Source organism: Chrysemys picta, chromosome 7, assembly GCF_011386835.1.
Source record: "Chrysemys picta bellii isolate R12L10 chromosome 7, ASM1138683v2, whole genome shotgun sequence".
Taxonomy (NCBI): domain Eukaryota; kingdom Metazoa; phylum Chordata; order Testudines; family Emydidae; genus Chrysemys; species Chrysemys picta.
The window spans coordinates 127,142,261-127,158,746 of NC_088797.1; the positions used below are offsets into that span (position 1 = coordinate 127,142,261).

The 16,486-nt window shown below is 51.7% G+C and overlaps 1 protein-coding gene across 1 annotated transcript in view; it reads right to left on the reverse strand.

The window, feature by feature from the left end:
- Positions 1 to 16,486, reverse strand: part of ARMH3 (armadillo like helical domain containing 3) — a 160,489-nt gene that overhangs the window by 32,560 nt on the left and 111,443 nt on the right. Inside the window, 1 exon segment of the mRNA XM_008179796.4 lies at positions 4,903 to 4,981. Coding sequence (XP_008178018.2) covers positions 4,903 to 4,981 — 79 coding nt within the window.

The window sequence follows — 16,486 nt, forward strand, 5'->3', positions numbered from 1 at the left end:
GGGGGCAATTTAACAAACTGCAAAGCCACCTTATCAGCCAGATCCATCACTGCCAGTCTGGATGGGTTAGCGGGAGCATCTGAACTACACTGACTCCCTGGAACCATGGATTCAGATCTCTTCACACTGCAATGATCAGTCGCCTTTCAAGCAATTCATGTGTGGGTGTTTACAATGACACCATCAAACCCAACATTCCTGCCTCTCCTGCATGGACGTTACAGATCTAAGATTTGGGTTTTGCCCCAGTCTCCTCAGCTGAAGACACACACACACACACACACACACACACACACACACAGTTGTGCACTGCATTGCATGTCACTGGACTGCTGCCTTCTACCCCAGGGGTAGCTGCATTTCAGGAGCGATCTGGTTCTTGCACATACCATGTTTAAAGAGCTTCCCCAAGGTGCTATGTTAACGTGGCACGTTATGATGAGATTCCAATGACAGAACAGGTTTAATCCTCGGGGTGTTTTAAAAACACCAGCCAATCAAACGCACACGTTGGCCAAGAGACCCTTGGCTCTAGTGCCACTGCAAGGCGTTGCTACGATGGGACACAGCTTCTTATAATGGACTGAAGTTTTTTCCCTAGTGTGGGAAGCAAAGCAAATGGACTAAATGGACTCCCACCGTTAGCACAGCTCAGGGCATCTCAAACCGATCACGCGGCCTTGTGGCTTTCTGTCTAAGTCAGTGGTGGAGGCCTCCTGAGCTGTACTTTGGATTAGTCCCTCAGAGCCCTGCCTGCTAACAGAGGGCCAATTAAATGCAAGAACTGGGGGGGTAAGGGGGGGTAAGAGAACAGCTGGAGCATGATTTGAGCCAGAGGAAAAACGGCCTTCTGCGATTATCCGAATGGAAGCTGGATTGCAGCTCACTGAATGATAAGCTTGTTATGCCGCGGAACAAGCCAAGCGGTGCCCTCATTTGCCATGCTTTCAGCTGATGCAGTAGTTCTGCTCTGCAGTCACAATCTGTTCTGGTTGCTAGCCCTCCTTCCCCGCAATTATCAGGCTAATGCACGCCACACGGGTGTTCCCAGCAGCCTGCCCCGATATGCACATAACAGGCCTTGTACTGCAGCCCTGCACTCCCGGATGTCTCTGCTGTGGTCAAGAAGGGGAAGGGGCACCGTCTCTTACAAAATGATACAGCTGCTTAGGACCACAAGTAGCTGTCAGCACTCCTGCAGGACAAGTTTAAACCCCCGCAGTGATGATTATAGCGGGAATGGTGCCAAGAACCTGATCTGAACTCGCCGTTTCCTGTCCGGATTCTCCAGCAGATTGGTACGACACACACCTGTCCTTGGAAGGGATCAGTGGGCATTTTGGCTCCAAGGAGAGCTCAGTACTTAGGTCTTTCCCCCTCACTTGAGCAGCTCTAGGAACAGTGTTAGCGAGACAGCCGGTCCAGCCAGAGTGCAGCTGATGTGCACCTGGTATTTCGGCGAGAAAGGCCAGCTGTGTGACGCTCTCCACAGCTCGGGTCAGACAAAACTGTGCAGTTATTCTGCCCGGCTGTATCTGGTTACCCTGGAGCGCTTCCTGGATCATCATGTCCTTGCTGGTTTACTCAGCCATTGGGCCCAGTGCTGTTATAATGGTTTCTGTTGAGTAGAAAGTTGGCGGCTTTTGCAAATAAAATAAGATGCAGCGAGTCTGCTGCATGTTAACATGAATGCTCATCAGTAAACAAGAAGAGAGAGCACTTAAACGGCAGACTGAGAATGGTAAGAAATGGACATTAGTGATTAACAAGCTAATAAAACCTTCACTAGACTTATGGAAAGAACAAGACCCAGCAAAACCTATTTCAGCCAATCAATTAGATACCTTTAAGGACATTAACGAAGCAAATATAAGAAATAAAACTCCTCCAGGACATGCAAAGGGGAGGTGAATCTCTCTCAGGCCCCAGGAGAAGCCCCCGAGCTGGGGAGATCAGGAGAACTGGAAGGAACACAACACTGCAGCGGGGTAAGAGTCATGGCAAGCCCATGCCCCCTTGGACTGTGGGAGGTGCACAGGTGCCAGAACAAAGGGGAGCCCACATAGGAGCAGAGACAGACACTCGCATGCTGTAGAATCGTAGAAGATCAGGGTTGGAAGAGACCTCAGGAGGTATCTAGTCCCACCCGCTGCTCAGAGCAGGACCAATCCCCAACTAAATCATCCCAGCCAGGGCTTTGTCAAGCCGGACCTTAAAAACCTCTAAGGAAGGAGATTCCACCACCTCCCTAGGTAACCCATTCCAGTGCTTCACCACCCTCCTAGTGAAACAGTGTTTCCTAATATCCAACCTGGACCTCCCCCACTGCAACTTGAGACCATTGCTCCTTGTTCTGTCATCAGGTAGCACTGAGAACAGTCTAGATCCAATGCAGAATCCAAGCTTTCATTTCAGAAAACGCTTCTAGCCCTCATGGTTGTGAAAGCCAACGTCAAAATGTGAACTGAGCCGAACCTCTGCAGAGCTACCCTGTGAGTTTACAAGAGACAGCCTGGAACGAGAGCTCGGAGCTGGAGCGACCCAGTCCCCAAATTAACCTGTGCGCGTTGACTCTAAACTTTAATGACTGTGCTTTAAATGTCAGCATTAAACATTTCATCGCTGCTCGTTTGACTGGATGCAGAGGGGGGTGGCAATTTGGAGTTGCAGCAGGAAATAAAGGAGGGGGAGAGAGAAACGCAAAGAAAGGAGGATGGAGAAAGAAGAGAAACTAAAGGCAGAAATTGCAGCAGCCCTACCAACGAGCCGACTTCCCTACTGAATGATGCTGAGTGCCCCAAAGTACTGAACAAATACCCAACGATTACTGGGAGTTCGGTTACTACAGAAAAGTCAGATTCTACTCTTGATGTCTGTGCAGCCCCCACCCGCCATCCATGGGAGATGGCTGCAGATTGAAGGGAGTGTGTGGTCCTCGATACGTACCCCAGCTCATGGACTCTACTTAAGAGTGGAATTTGCCTCTCTGCCCCAAATGAGTCTGACTTTCTGCTTTTACGCAATCCTCTGGTGCAGTAAATCGCACAGTAGGGGCCACGCCCCACACTCATCAGTGTTCAGGACCTCTCACCACGGTGAGGTTTCCACCTCCCGTGCAGTTCACCAGGGCTTGGAATTGTTTTGCTTTTCCTTGATGCTTTCACTGCTTCAGGGGGACACTAAACTTTGACCAAAAGAACTCACACCATCTTTCTGCTTCCTAATCGTCTCCCTCAAAGTTCCCAGCGCGTCAGAACTGATTTCATGAGCTGCCTGCTGCCGGAGATTTTAGTTACAGCGCAGCGTATGAAGAAGAAAGAATTCAGCGTGACCTCCCTGATCTGCTGGAGGAGGAGCGCTGTGCTGTGCTGACAGCGAAAAGTGCCCTTCCTTTTTCAGACTCACATATGAACCCAAGCACGGCACAGATGCCTCCCCCATCCGAGCCCCCCACCCCCTTTTTGGCATCGGATGATGTACAGAAAGTGAATGAGAAGACAGAGCATGAAACATCACAGAACACGCTACTGAGCACGGGACTCTCGGCGGCAGAGCAAGGCGAGGAAATCGAGTCGAGCAAATTAGCCGCTGCAGAAACTGTAGATTAGTGCGAGCAAGGAGAGAGTGAAAGGCAGCAGGGCCTGGCTTCCTGGGCATTGTACAAACACCCCGCGGGGGCCTTTGGGTGCTGCTGAAAGGACAGCGGAGAGGGGGTGAGCCTCAGGCTCCAGGCAAAGCATCCCCGGAGGAGAGCGAGAGGGAGGATGGGAAGAACGGGGCTAGTGGTCAGGGCCTTTTCCAGACCAAGCCATGGGTTCGTATCCTGAGAGCGTCGCAAGTGAAGAGGGGTTCAGTCCCAGTCCAGCACGACCCAGGTCTCTGCTCTGACAGGCCCAGCGCAGGATACCAGTGCACTGGCACCTGGCGAGTGCCACTGACGCACCTCGTCCCGCACAGCCCTCAATGCTCCTTCTCCTAGCAGTGCTTCAAAAGGTTGGATATCAGGAAAAACTATTTCACTAGGAGGGTGGTGAAACACTGGAATGCGTTACCTAGGGAGGTGGTGGAGTCTCCTTCCTTGGAGGTTTTTAAGGCCCGGCTTGACAAAGCCCTGGCTGGGATGATTTAGCTGGGAATTGGTCCTGCTTTGAGCAGGGGGTTGGACTAGATGACCTCTTGAGGTCCCTTCCAACTCTGATATTCTATGATTCTATGATTCTATGAAAAGAGCCTGAATATTTTATCCCAGAAAATAGACCACCTCTTCCCTTCCGGAGGCCGTGAACATCACCCTGCCCTCGGGAGGCCCCATTTCCACACTTACGCAATTCAGGCTGGACAGGAGGAGGAGAAATCAGACTAGATTACAGGGAAAAAGCCCCTAACAATCAACCCTCCCTACGAAAACCTTCCTGTTTAAAAATCTACCGCAGAATAGCTGTTCAGGGCATTGTGAATTAAATTATCCTGGAAAATCTCTACCAACTGCAGCATATGTTCTAATGAGCCCAACCGCGGCTCAAATGAAGCTGCATTCAGCGTTTCTCTAATTAGCAGGTAGGGCCATTGCCAAGATCCCACTGCGCATTTCCAAATACCAGAACTACCGAGAGCCACCCACCGCACTTGCCAGCGTGACCCCATCTTCTTCCCCACCTGCTCTCCCTTCTGCATGGACCAGGCAGCCGTGATCTGCAGACAGTCCTGGGAAGGCCAGCCTGGCCCCTTCCCTGCGTACCACTGAAGCTGCTGCTGCGTTACCAGCCTAGCGAGAGTGATGAGCAGAGGGGGAAGCCTGGACATTAACGCTCCAGCTGACACCGCTCAGGGCAACGTGCTTGCGGGAATCACCTGAACGCCATGCGGCAGCAATGAAAAAGGGCCGTCAGGTGTGCAGCTTACCTGCTCCTCCGAGAGCTGGGAGATGTGATTCACTGCAGCGTAAGACTCGATCTTTGGGTTGAAGTGGTTGATGATGGCTCTGAAAGAGAAGGAGGAAGGCTGTTAGGAATAGATTCCAGGGGACACGATTCTCTCTAGCAACATGAGCCAGTGCATGGGGTGCGGGGGGGGAGGGGGGGTCTTCCAAAGGCTGTGATGCTAGCAGCAATCACCGTGCTGCCAGCCCCCGGTGATTCTGTCAAACACGGCGCTTGGCCCCAGGCGTTGCGCTCCCAGCTGCCTGGGCAGGGCGTCATCCCCGTGCCAGGGCAGGCTGCAATTCACCCTGCACCTAGTGGGCAGATAATGAAGGTGGGGATCACAGCCAGGCCCTGCTCGGAGGGATCCCTCTCCCCAGCCAGTGAGGCACTTTCCAAGCCTGCTGCTGCTACCTGCTTGTCTGCGAGGATCCCCACCTCCACTCCCACTTGCCTCTGCGCACTGGTCATTCCAGCCACAACCCTGCACTCCCTCCCAGCCCAAGGCCTTAGGTCTGGCTGGGCCCTCCCCTCGGAGTCAGAGCCCAGCACAGCAGCTGCAAGGCTGGTCTCTCTCGTCTCGTTCACTTCACCAGCAGAAGGTCCCAAGCCTGGGCGGGCAGCAGGGGTAGGGGCTGGGGAGCCCTCAATGCAATCTAAAACTGAGCACAGCAAGCCACGGCAGGAGATTTCCTCTTGACCTCCCATCGGGCTCCCCATGGTGCCACTGGCAGGACAAATGCTAAACCAACCGAGTCTCTGCCGGGAGGCAGCCGGGATGGCGCTGGTGGCAACTGACACTTGGCCAACGCCCTGTGCCAGGCGGAGCTCAGGAACGCAATGGCCTTCGCTGCGGCTCAGAACCGAGGGCGCTGTGATAGTGGCCTGGAGGAAGCTTGCCCAGCCCTGTTATGCTGTGCCAGTAGTCAGGCCTTTCGGTCTCATGCAAATTGCAGTAGTTGGGGTTGGTCCTGCTGTGAGCCGGGGGCTGGACTGGATACCTCCTGAGGTCCCTTCCAACCCTGAGAGTCTATGATTCTATGGAATCAGCATGAAAATCCACTCAGTCTCCCACCTGCAGTCTAATGGGGTCTCCTCCTCCTGGTCCCCCCGCAGGCCCCAGAAGGCCTGTTCGCTGCTAAGAGGCTCAGGGACTGCTGAGATTGCAAGGTGCCAAGCAAAGGCAGCAGGGAGTGAGGCTGCCTGGGAGCATCTTTAAGTGCTTACATGGCAGACAAATAAAGAACAGAGGCAGGGAAACCTGAAAGCAGGATTGACTCTGCCATCTCCTTCCTCCCGTAACATTCCCAGTGACCCTAAGCCAACTGGCGCGAGGTCTCCAGTGCACACGCAGCAGGCAATCAGTGTGAAGACCGAGCCCACAGCTCTGATACGCAGAGACCCTGCCACCACCCTCATTACGGTTTCCACTCCTTTGACAGATGACACCGGATAATGCAAGTGCGGAAGGTCGCCTGCCAGGCAGCTGATCGCCCCTGCAGGGAGGAAGGGAGTCCGGAGGCTGGTGGCGAAGGGCCCTAGCTTTTCCCATTTCACCTGCATGACAGAAGCATCAGTGAGTGAGAACCTCCCTCTCCAGTAGCCAGGCCTCCTGACAGCTGTGGCTTTCAAGCTGGCTGGAGTAATGTTTACACCCCTAACGGCTACCCTACAGGAACAGAAGAAAAGACGCACAACAACTCCCACAAGGGCTGGCCGCTCAGTGGGACTCGGTGCACTCACGTGGTGCCAGCATTTGTTAAGGCACAGACTGAGCAGTCACTTGGACCCACGGCTGTGAAGCACTGTGAACGGGCTGTTGCTTGATCCCTGCTCAGCTCTGCGCTCGTGGAGCGGTACCCGCAATCACCCTGGGGAACTGGCTTCGGTTGGAATCGGGCTTTGGAAAGCCTTTAACTAAAGCACACGTCCCACGGGCCAGAGGAGGCGCTGGGGAGCGTGGGCATGTTCAGCCGGTTTGTTTCTTTAACAAACCTCCTCGCGCTTTCCCAGCATGCTCTGCTGTGGTGCTGCCTTCCTCGGGACAGCAGAGCGAGAACAACCCAGGCTGAAATCTGGGCCTGCCTCTCCGGGTTCTTCTCTCGGTCCCCAGCACATGGGAACAGACCCGGGTTCTTCTCTCGGTCCCCGTGGACACAGCACATGGGAACAGACCCGCTCTGCAGCTGCGACTCTGCGCAGCACATGGGCGCTGGGCTCCGTGGCGTGCAGACACCCCCTGCCTGGGCCCCCCAATCCCTGCTTCGCCCCCATCCTCACAGCAGAGCCATATCAGGGCTACTGCAAGCCTCCCACAAAGCCCTGCTGCGCGGGATTCCTTTCTCCATCAAAGGGGAGATAACTCGGAAACTTCTCGGTGTTTTACCCCTCAAAACTTCTGCCGTATAGACGTGAAACTAGGAGCCATCTGCTGCCCTGGGATGCACCTCAGAGCTGCCGTACGTCTCGTTCCCAGCTGGAATGTCACTCGGCAACGCAGCTACTCCACAGGCTGCGGCAGCCAAGCGCCATAGGGAGAAGAGCAGCTCTTTGCACAAACTCCCCTTACGGGCAACAAAGCCGCTCTCTTGGCTTGCGTTGCCCCCATACAGCTCCCTGCTCTGGGGGCTGGGATAATTTCACCCAGCAGTAGCACGGATCACAGGACCCAGTGCGTGGAGGTGCCCAGAGCTATTTTAAAAGATCGAGAGAGAGAGAGAGAGCGCGCTGCGCCCGGTATTCGTGAGGAGCTGGCGAGCTCCTCGGCACATCTGAACAGTGAGGAAACCGTGAAGCTCTGACTGCAGGAGGAAACGTTTCGATCCCCAGTCCAGCCTCTGACGCTGGGCACGCTAACCTAGTCCCACACTGCACGCACCCGTGTTGCTATTTATCAGGCAGACTTCAGAGCAACCTGGAGATGCCCTTCTCCAGGGTCTGTGGCACTCAGCAACTCCATGGAGGAGATGCCTCTTGTCCGCCAGCACCACGTGCCCTGCCTGATCTACAGCGCAGTGGCCGCTGTCTCCAGCCGGCGAGAGCAGAGGCTGTCGCTGCTTGCAGGAGGGAAGAGAGTGAAATGAGGGCCCAACCATCCAAGAGTGGATCCCAGCTGACCTTGTCTTTGGGTTAAGGCCGAATGCAGCGAGGGAGAACGCACCTGTGAACACCCGGAAGAGCGAGAGGTGCAGAGGGGCTCAGAATAAGCTGCACTGATCTCCTCCTCCTACCTAGGAGGACCCTTGCCCACTGACTAGTCAAGTCCAGTATCACAGCTCCCTCGGCTCTCATACCTGCTCTGTGCAGCATTTCGAGCAGAGAAAGGCACTCGGGGACCACGCGAGCACCCAGAAACCAAAGGACAAGTTCATGTTTCTTTCCAAAAGAAGGACCAGCAATCGGGTACCATCTGTGCTGTAGACCTTGTTGACTGGGAGCCGGGGTGGGGGCTGGTGGGCGAGCACACAGGAGCTAAGGGCAAAGTTTTCAGAAGTGACTTAGGAGCCTAAGTCTCATTGAAAGCCAGTGGGATTTAGCCTCCTGAATCACTTGCCGCTTCCGAAAACGTTAGCCGAAATCTTCCATGTCTCAGTGCCTCGTCGCTGGAGAATGTGTTTTCTGTGTGTCCGGCCTGGGCCCGTGGGGAGAACACAGCCAGAGGCAATGGGTGCTGCATCAGGAAGAAGCCTATAGCAAAATGCCGCACGCAGCCCCCTGGCAGGGGTAAAGGGCTAAATGTCATTGCAGGGTTTGTCAAACTCGTCGCATGCTGTCATCAAGGCACGTGAGACCCGGCTGGCTTCCCTGACCATTGTGCTGGCCGCAAAATGGAGCGAAGTGAGGCAGGCAAAAGGGGCAGCAATGCTGAAATGTGGCCAGGAATTGCATTGCTGATCGCTGACTCGGGGGCTCTCCCTGCTCAGAAATTGAAGTGTGGCAGGTGGCTACAGAAAGGAGCAGGAAGCCTGTTAGCAAGTCAGCAATACTGGCCTCCGTTCAGTCCATTTATCAAGCCCTTGTTGTTCCCAGTCCAAGGCAGGTCAAATACCAGCGCTGGGCACAGAGTGCAATCTGCAGCCAGAGCTGTTTCACGCACAAAAGCGGCATCACCAGCTCATCTTTCTCTCTTACCCCAATGCAGCTCCCGTCGGCCAGGGTTCCAATCTACTCAGCATTCAGAGGCTGTGAAATGCTCCTAGCATCACCCCCAACTGGCTGGCGTTCATCCCTTCACGGCTGCACAGGTGTGATCTATGCCCACAACAGTTCTGTCAACTCAACTGAACAGTGGTGAGAGTCTTGTGCAGCATTGGCGGCACCTCTGGCCACACTGTGCACAGCATGACGCTTAGCATCAAAACCAGAACCCCAACCAAGCGTTATGACTATTTGTATAGCCGCAGCCCCCAGGAGTCCCTGCCGGGGACCAGGCCCCCGTGCACCCTGTTAGAAGCGGTACAAACACAGAGCAAAAAGTTGGTCCCTCCCCCAAGTCTAAGTAACTCAACACCATCCTCATTTCTCTTTGACCTTTGTCGAGGTAACAGGCCACTTTAATTAAGGTTTCGTTTTTTAAACAAATGCCTATAGGGCTGTCACGGAGTTGGGGGAGGAAAGTACCTGCACCCCCGGCTTCCTGCGACTCACCATGACTCTCAGCCAGCCAGTAAAGCAGGTTTATTTAGACGACAGGAACATGGTCCAAGACAGATCTTGCAAGTACACACAATAGGACCCCCTCAGTCAGGTCCATCTTGGGGGGCCAGGGGAGGCCAGGAAGTCTGTCTGGCCTCCCAGCCAGCTTCAAACTGAAACTCTCCAGCCTCTCCTCTGCCTTTGTCTCTTTCCGGTGCCAGGAGGTCACCTGATCTCTTTGTTCTCCGACACCTTCAGTTGGCACCTTTGTAGAGGAAGGGCCCAGGCCATTAGTTGCCAGGAGACAGAGTGTCGGCCATTCTCTGTGCAGACAGTATCACAGGGGCCCTCTTGGGCTCAGCAACAATCATACATCCTGATCCCCTCCCACCTAGATACCTAAGAAATGCATAGGGGAAACTGAGGCACCCACACAGTATTCAGAGAAAACATTAAGAGCATTTCCACTTCGTCACAAGGGCATTTCTCAAAAGCAGGCAGGATTAAACACAAGCAAACCATCTGGAATGGCAGAGGAACTTCTCCTCCCTATTCTGCTTTCATCACAGGCAGCTACTTTTGAGCCGGCTGTTGGATTTCTTCAGCTCCCTCAATTTAATGAGCCCACAATTAACCAAGTCCACAACTTGAGAGAGCGCATCTCCTCGCCACACAAAGAGACGGCAGGGGAGAAGACAAGACAAAGGGCTATTTTAATCAAAAGAGAGCTCAGATTTCAGCTCACCGGAAACATCTGACTCAGCACTGTTGTCATTTGGTAGAAGAAATAAGCCCGCTACACCTGTTCAGTTCTATCACACTGAGACTTATTGATTGTGAAGACCGGCTACGTGTCAGGTGGAGACGCACGTCCTATTTATTTAATGAGATGGGGACAGAAGCGTAAGCGTGGGGGGAGTTGAGCTTTGGCAGGTTTCCAGCTTCCCTCATTTGATCCAGCTCCTTCCCGGATGGGGAGCATGCAGAGTGGTGGTGATTTCTAACCTGATCCATGTCTCTCTCCAATGTGCATTTCCACCTCATCACTTGTGGGATATTAAACAATTGGTTACACCAGCCTCGTTCGAAGGATGAGCTAATTTTCTTTAGCATGGCTCATCGCCAGAGATTTAAGCCAAGTGAGATGCCAAAGTCCCACCCTTTCACCTAAGTCGCTTCCTCTAGGCTTCTTGTCTAAGGCCGATCAGCGAGGGGAGAAGAGAACTACTCCAGCACAGTGCCAGCAGTTAATCCAGGTGTCCTGGACCGCACCTGGGATTCTAGCCCCAGCAGTAGTTCCACACGGCCAGTCTGCTGCGGGAATCCTGCCAGCAAGGCTCAGCCGAGTGCCCTCCACGGCCTAGGAATCACAGACTGTGGCGCTCCGGGCAGCGAGCTCCCCTTTGGAGTGTTAGAATTACTCATTAGCCTTAGCGAATGGCTTTACTAAATTAAGCAACATAAATGATCAAAACATTGTCAGAGGCTTCTTAAACGCCAAATGTTATCATGAGTATTAATGCACGGGAAGAATTTCAGACCTAGCATAGGAGACTAATGGGGCTAACGTGCCCTCTCCCCGGCCAGCGCACTGCTCGTTGACTTCATCGTTTTGACGAGATCCTGCCTCAGCGACGCAACGTCCAGGGGATCACCATGTTAAAAGGAGAGGCAACACTCCCTCCATACCTTGCTTCCAAAAGCAAGAATTAACGCTGGGAGATACTTCGGAGGGTCAGCCCTCCTTCGATGGGTGCTGCCTGATCAACGCCGTACACCAAGAGCCGTTTCAGCGTCTAGAGCTTGTCATCTGGTTCCTGGCTGTTCGACAGCAGAGCACAAAGCTCGGCAGGTCCAGCCTGCCCAAAGTGCTGATTGACACGCCCTTTGGGGGTGGGCTAGAAGGGTCAGAGTGCTTTGATACAAGCACAGGTCACAGCAGGCATACCTGAGGCCATCTCTTCCCCCTCTAACCCCATCCAGCAGCCTCTCTAAATGCCTGGGCCACGCTCCTTGTAGGCAGGGACTCTCCCTTACTATGTGCGTTCAAATCACCTAGCACAGCGGGGGCTGCAACCAACCAGCACCGAGGTGTCCCTTCCAGATCCTAACTAGCCTCTCACCCCAGGCCCCAGCCACCTCTTGCCCAGGGTAGTTCCCACACTGGCCCTTCCAGTAACTGGCCTGTATCTTACAAATGTGCCAGGAGGCAAAGATACAGGGTATTTACCAGACAGGCCCAGATTCTCGCAGCATCTTAAGCACCTTGCACCCAACCAATTTTGCCCCCTTTGGCGCAAACAGCAGGATCCCCCCAGCACCAACAGCCATGTATTTTACAGCAGTGAAATGTGCCAAAACACTGAGTGAAATCACTGAAGGTAATCTCTTACTAAAGGCTATTTTCTTAACTCTCTAGTTCCTGAGGCAACCAGTAGGGAAGGAGCAAATGACAGGGCAGGGATAGTCCACTAGTCCAGTGATGTACAGTGACTGCCCGCAGAAAGTCAGTTTTGCCAACAGATACCGTACAGAGGTATTGAATGCCACCATCTCCCTCTCTGCTGACAACAGTTAATAACTGAGGACAAATATTGATTTATTCATAGCGACCACTGAAATTGGATCATCATCCACCAGCTGCCTCACAATTCACATGACAGGTTTAGATTCCAATTCTCGAGACTCAAAACATTGCAAAACCTGGCATGCCTGTGAAAGCTGGAACATTTTAATTACTCGTTATGCCCATTAGTAGCCTAATTAGTCATTTTAGTACAGGACATTTACCTTTAAGAAAAACAGAATACCTAGTTCGTTGGAGGCTTCTTTTACTGCTGAATACCATATGGCTCGCAGGCACCGGCTTCCAAACACGCCAAGCAATGAATGAAATTTAAGAAGTTTATACTCCATCCCACCAGGCCCATGTAAAGCTCCCTGGGAGAGGCAATCAAAGAGGCTGTTGGGCTAATTAAGCAACTGAACATTTACCATAAACTCCGTGTCACTTAAAGTGAATGCAGATGACTCTTACTGTGCTGTTCCGTCAGGGTTCAGCCCCCAGGTGTTGTGCGGGGTCTCCAGCTGCATCCCTACAGATGGTGCCAGTGAGAGAAAAGCCCCTCTCTTTAGGTCATAGAAAGGAGATTTCTTCCACTGCCTCCAGCATGAGACTGGCTGCCATGGAGCACCTGCCCCTCCAAACTGCACCCGTGACAGGATCCGAGAGAAGGTGCTGAGAAGCCGCTGTCCTTTTCAGGACTGGGTGGATGAATGGTCAGAACATGAGCAAGCCATAAATGGCTAAAGCATTGAAGGATTCTTGAGGGTAGGGCTCACTCACTGACTGAGCAAGAATCAGCCTCAGTCAAGGGAGGAGAAGCGTAGCCGCACAGCGATATTTAACCGAGTTAATAATTACACCCGTGGTGTCGGTTACGGCTGTGTCAGCGCAGCCGTGTAACTCTCAAACCCATCCTAACCTCCCAGACTCTACCTGCTGCTACGCAGACTGAAACCTGTTATTTACAGCGCCAGTCTCTGCAGAGACAAGCCTGGCAGCGGGTTCTCATCAGACGAATGCAAATGGAAATTCGCCTGCCAGTGCTCAGCGGCGGCAGAGAATGTTTAATGGAACCCGTTTGGGCCATAGTTCTGCAGACCTAGGGAGCAGGATGTGAACTCAAACGCCAAACCTGGGGCATAAACAAAGCGTCACTGATCAACGCAAACTTGCAGGTCATTTCTAAGGGGCGGGGGGGAATCTTCCACGGAGATGCTTTGCCAGGGAAAGTCACAGAACCAGCCCTCTCTGAGCAGCTACATCCAGACTGAGAGCCTGAGGATTTGCAAGCGCTCTGATCTCCATCTCTGCTTGAACACACGTCTCTTCCACTCTCGGGGTGGAGGACTCGGAAGGGTTCACCCTGTGCCCCCTCAGTCCTCCTTTCTGCCCTTTACACCCCTTTGCCAGCAAGATACCCTCTATCTGCCCCATGCCCACATCTCCCTTACCTGCTCTGTGTTGTTCTAGGGCAGTCAGGGCCATGGCATTGGCGTGAGTGATCTTTGGGCACCTTGCCCAGCAGTAGCTCCGCTCCAATTTCTACCAGACACTAAAATGTTCAACTGGACTGGGCAAGTCAGAGACAAAAGCTGGCACATGTTGGGAGGAGACTTTTATGTGCTGCAACCGGGACTGGAAACAATTCCCGTCTCGACCGGCCCTTGTCCCCGTGGTATTAGAGCACCTTCCCGCAGTGCCCTAAGCAACACGCTCTCTAGCCAAAGGGGAAAAGAGGTGACAGTTTGTGTTCCGTTTTTTCCATTTATATCTATTTACTTTCCATCTGCTGTGCTGCGTGTGGTTATTACTGAAGGCAAGGTTAAAGGAGCACATCTTCTACGTGGGATGGAAAGTGGCGAGGTATAGAGACTATTCAAAGTTATTTGCTGACTTTTTCTGCCATACAAGTCGCTGGAGAAAGGGCCCGGTGTTAAAATTCCTATGATATTGACATGCAGCACCACAAAAGGGCCTTCTGGAAAATAAGCCGTCTATGACCTTATTTTACCGGTCTGCTGGTTTTAGAACAACAAAATGTCGATAAAAAATGTAACAAAATAAAGCAGACATTGCAGATGGTTCCTAAGCATCATTACACAGGACATAAAATGGCAGTGAAGACTGGCACACAACAAGTCCCAGACTCCTCCGTAGGAATGCAGAGCAGGAGGTTTGCTTCTGACCTCTCAACAGTAAAATTTCCCTGACGAGATGCAGCCGTGTTTTTACCGTGGAGCTGGAATTACCGTGAAACTGCAATGTCCAGAGAGGAATGTCAGATCTTCAGGTCAACAGCATGAAACGGATCACATGAGTTGCAATTATACAACTTTGTAAAGCTCCAAGCTGCTACAGACGGCTACACGCTTAAGCCGGGAGCGACTGATGTTACGGGTCCCGTTTTGGGATGCCCAACCGGAAACATTTGGGCCTCATTTCTGGAAATGTTGAACACCCACAACGGCAGCCAATAGGACTTGCAGGCGCTCAGCACCCTGAACTCAGGCCCAAAGCATCTGACACTGGACATCCAAAAACGGAGGCCACCTTTGAACATTTTAGCCTTCGTCAATAAAATGAACATTCAGGAAAAGCACAAGCAAAACTGATGGAAAAAAGGCCAGGCAAAATGTTTCCTCCATGTTTGATAATTAACAAATGCTAAAAATAGAGGCCAGACCCTCAGCTGATGGAAATTCTGGGATCTGACCCAAAATGAATTGTCATTTTAATATTAAACTTGCATTAACAAAACTACAGTGCCAGCTTGTTTTACAGTATTTGTTTCTTCTCTATCCCTTTCAGCACCCCCCGGAGAACGTTGAAATGTTCCTTTCAGACCCATTTTTGCCCTTGAAGTTGGCCTGTAAATTCATTTCCCCCGTAGTTCTGAGGGAGCTGGCATTAACATGGCACTTTGCTTATGTTCTTGTTTGTGACCCATCACCACCGACATCTGCCCAGCACAGGAAAATATTTTAAACAAGGTTATTGTTGCACACCTAGCTGCTCACTAGGAGAGGTAGGTTTGTGGGGTGAGTGGAACGAAATGGGGATGTCAAAAAAGTCTTCACACACTCAGGTCACTACTAAAGCCAAAAATGGCCAATAGTTGCTCCCCAGTGGTATGGGCCATGCCATAATTCCCCCTATACTTGGAAAATACAAACTGTGGGATTTCCACGCCATTGTTGGCAATCTGTGCACACACTGATATTATTTAAGGGTGCGCGTGTATTATATATATGTACAGCTACACGCTTTCCTAGATAATTTAACACTGGTTCTGAACTGCTACACTAGGTAATAAAGCACTGCTACGATCTTGCTCTGAAAATATTAGTCTAACTTGCGACAGGAATGCTGTAAATGCATCACAGAACAATCACACTGCCCCCGGCTCGGCTGCTAAAAATGCACACTCTCCTCATATGGGCTTCATTTTCCTATGCCCAAATTTTCCACGTGCTTTCAAAAATTGTATTGGCCATCTTCTCTCCTGTGCTTTGGAATGGACGAACAGGTCACTGGACTTTGGGCTGGCAACATTAGCCACCTCCCAGGGGTAAAACCAATCTGAGTCATTAGAGAACTGAGGTTTTCAGATTTCAAATCTAGCTTTGTTTCTTAGTGAAACCCCCAATCTCCACAGAGGACATTTCTGAAAAGATTTCCATTTCAGAGCAATCAAAAAATTTTGTTTTGACAAAAGAAAAATGTTTATATTGTATTAGATTATAAAAATGAAAATGAAACATTTCTAAACAAAAAGTTATTGCCAAAGAAAAGGGAAAAGGAAAAGGAAAAGGAAAAGGAGTTTTATTCTGACAGTGTTGAAACGGGATATTTTAACAAACAGCCAAACTTTTACCCTCCATTTTCTCTCCACAACAAAATTTCAGCAAACCAGGTAGGATTTTCCTAAGTGTTTCCATTTTGTTCAGAACTGCATTTTCCAGCAGAAAATGGCTATCCAAGGTTTGCCGACCAGCTTCACTTATAATAATAAATTCACTTGCTATTGGACAAGGTTTGACATCACACGGCCCAGGTGCACACAGCGAAGCTGGCCATACAGTCCCCATCGCAAATCAATCCAATTCTCCTACTTCAGGGATGGCCCAAAGAGCAGCCCCCATCTCCCTGGTTACCACCACCGGTTCTAGTCAACTGAACAACTGACAGGATCGTCAGAGGCAGCATCTCTGCATTAAAAAGTGAGGGCATCTGATCGCTCCTCTACTGAATGACTTCCTGAAAATTAAGCGTGGCCGCAGACTCCCGGCAAGTTGCCAGAGTTGTCCACAGTTGGGCAAAGTTGTGGTAGGTTGTCACGCACACGGCTCAGAATACTTGCAGGGCT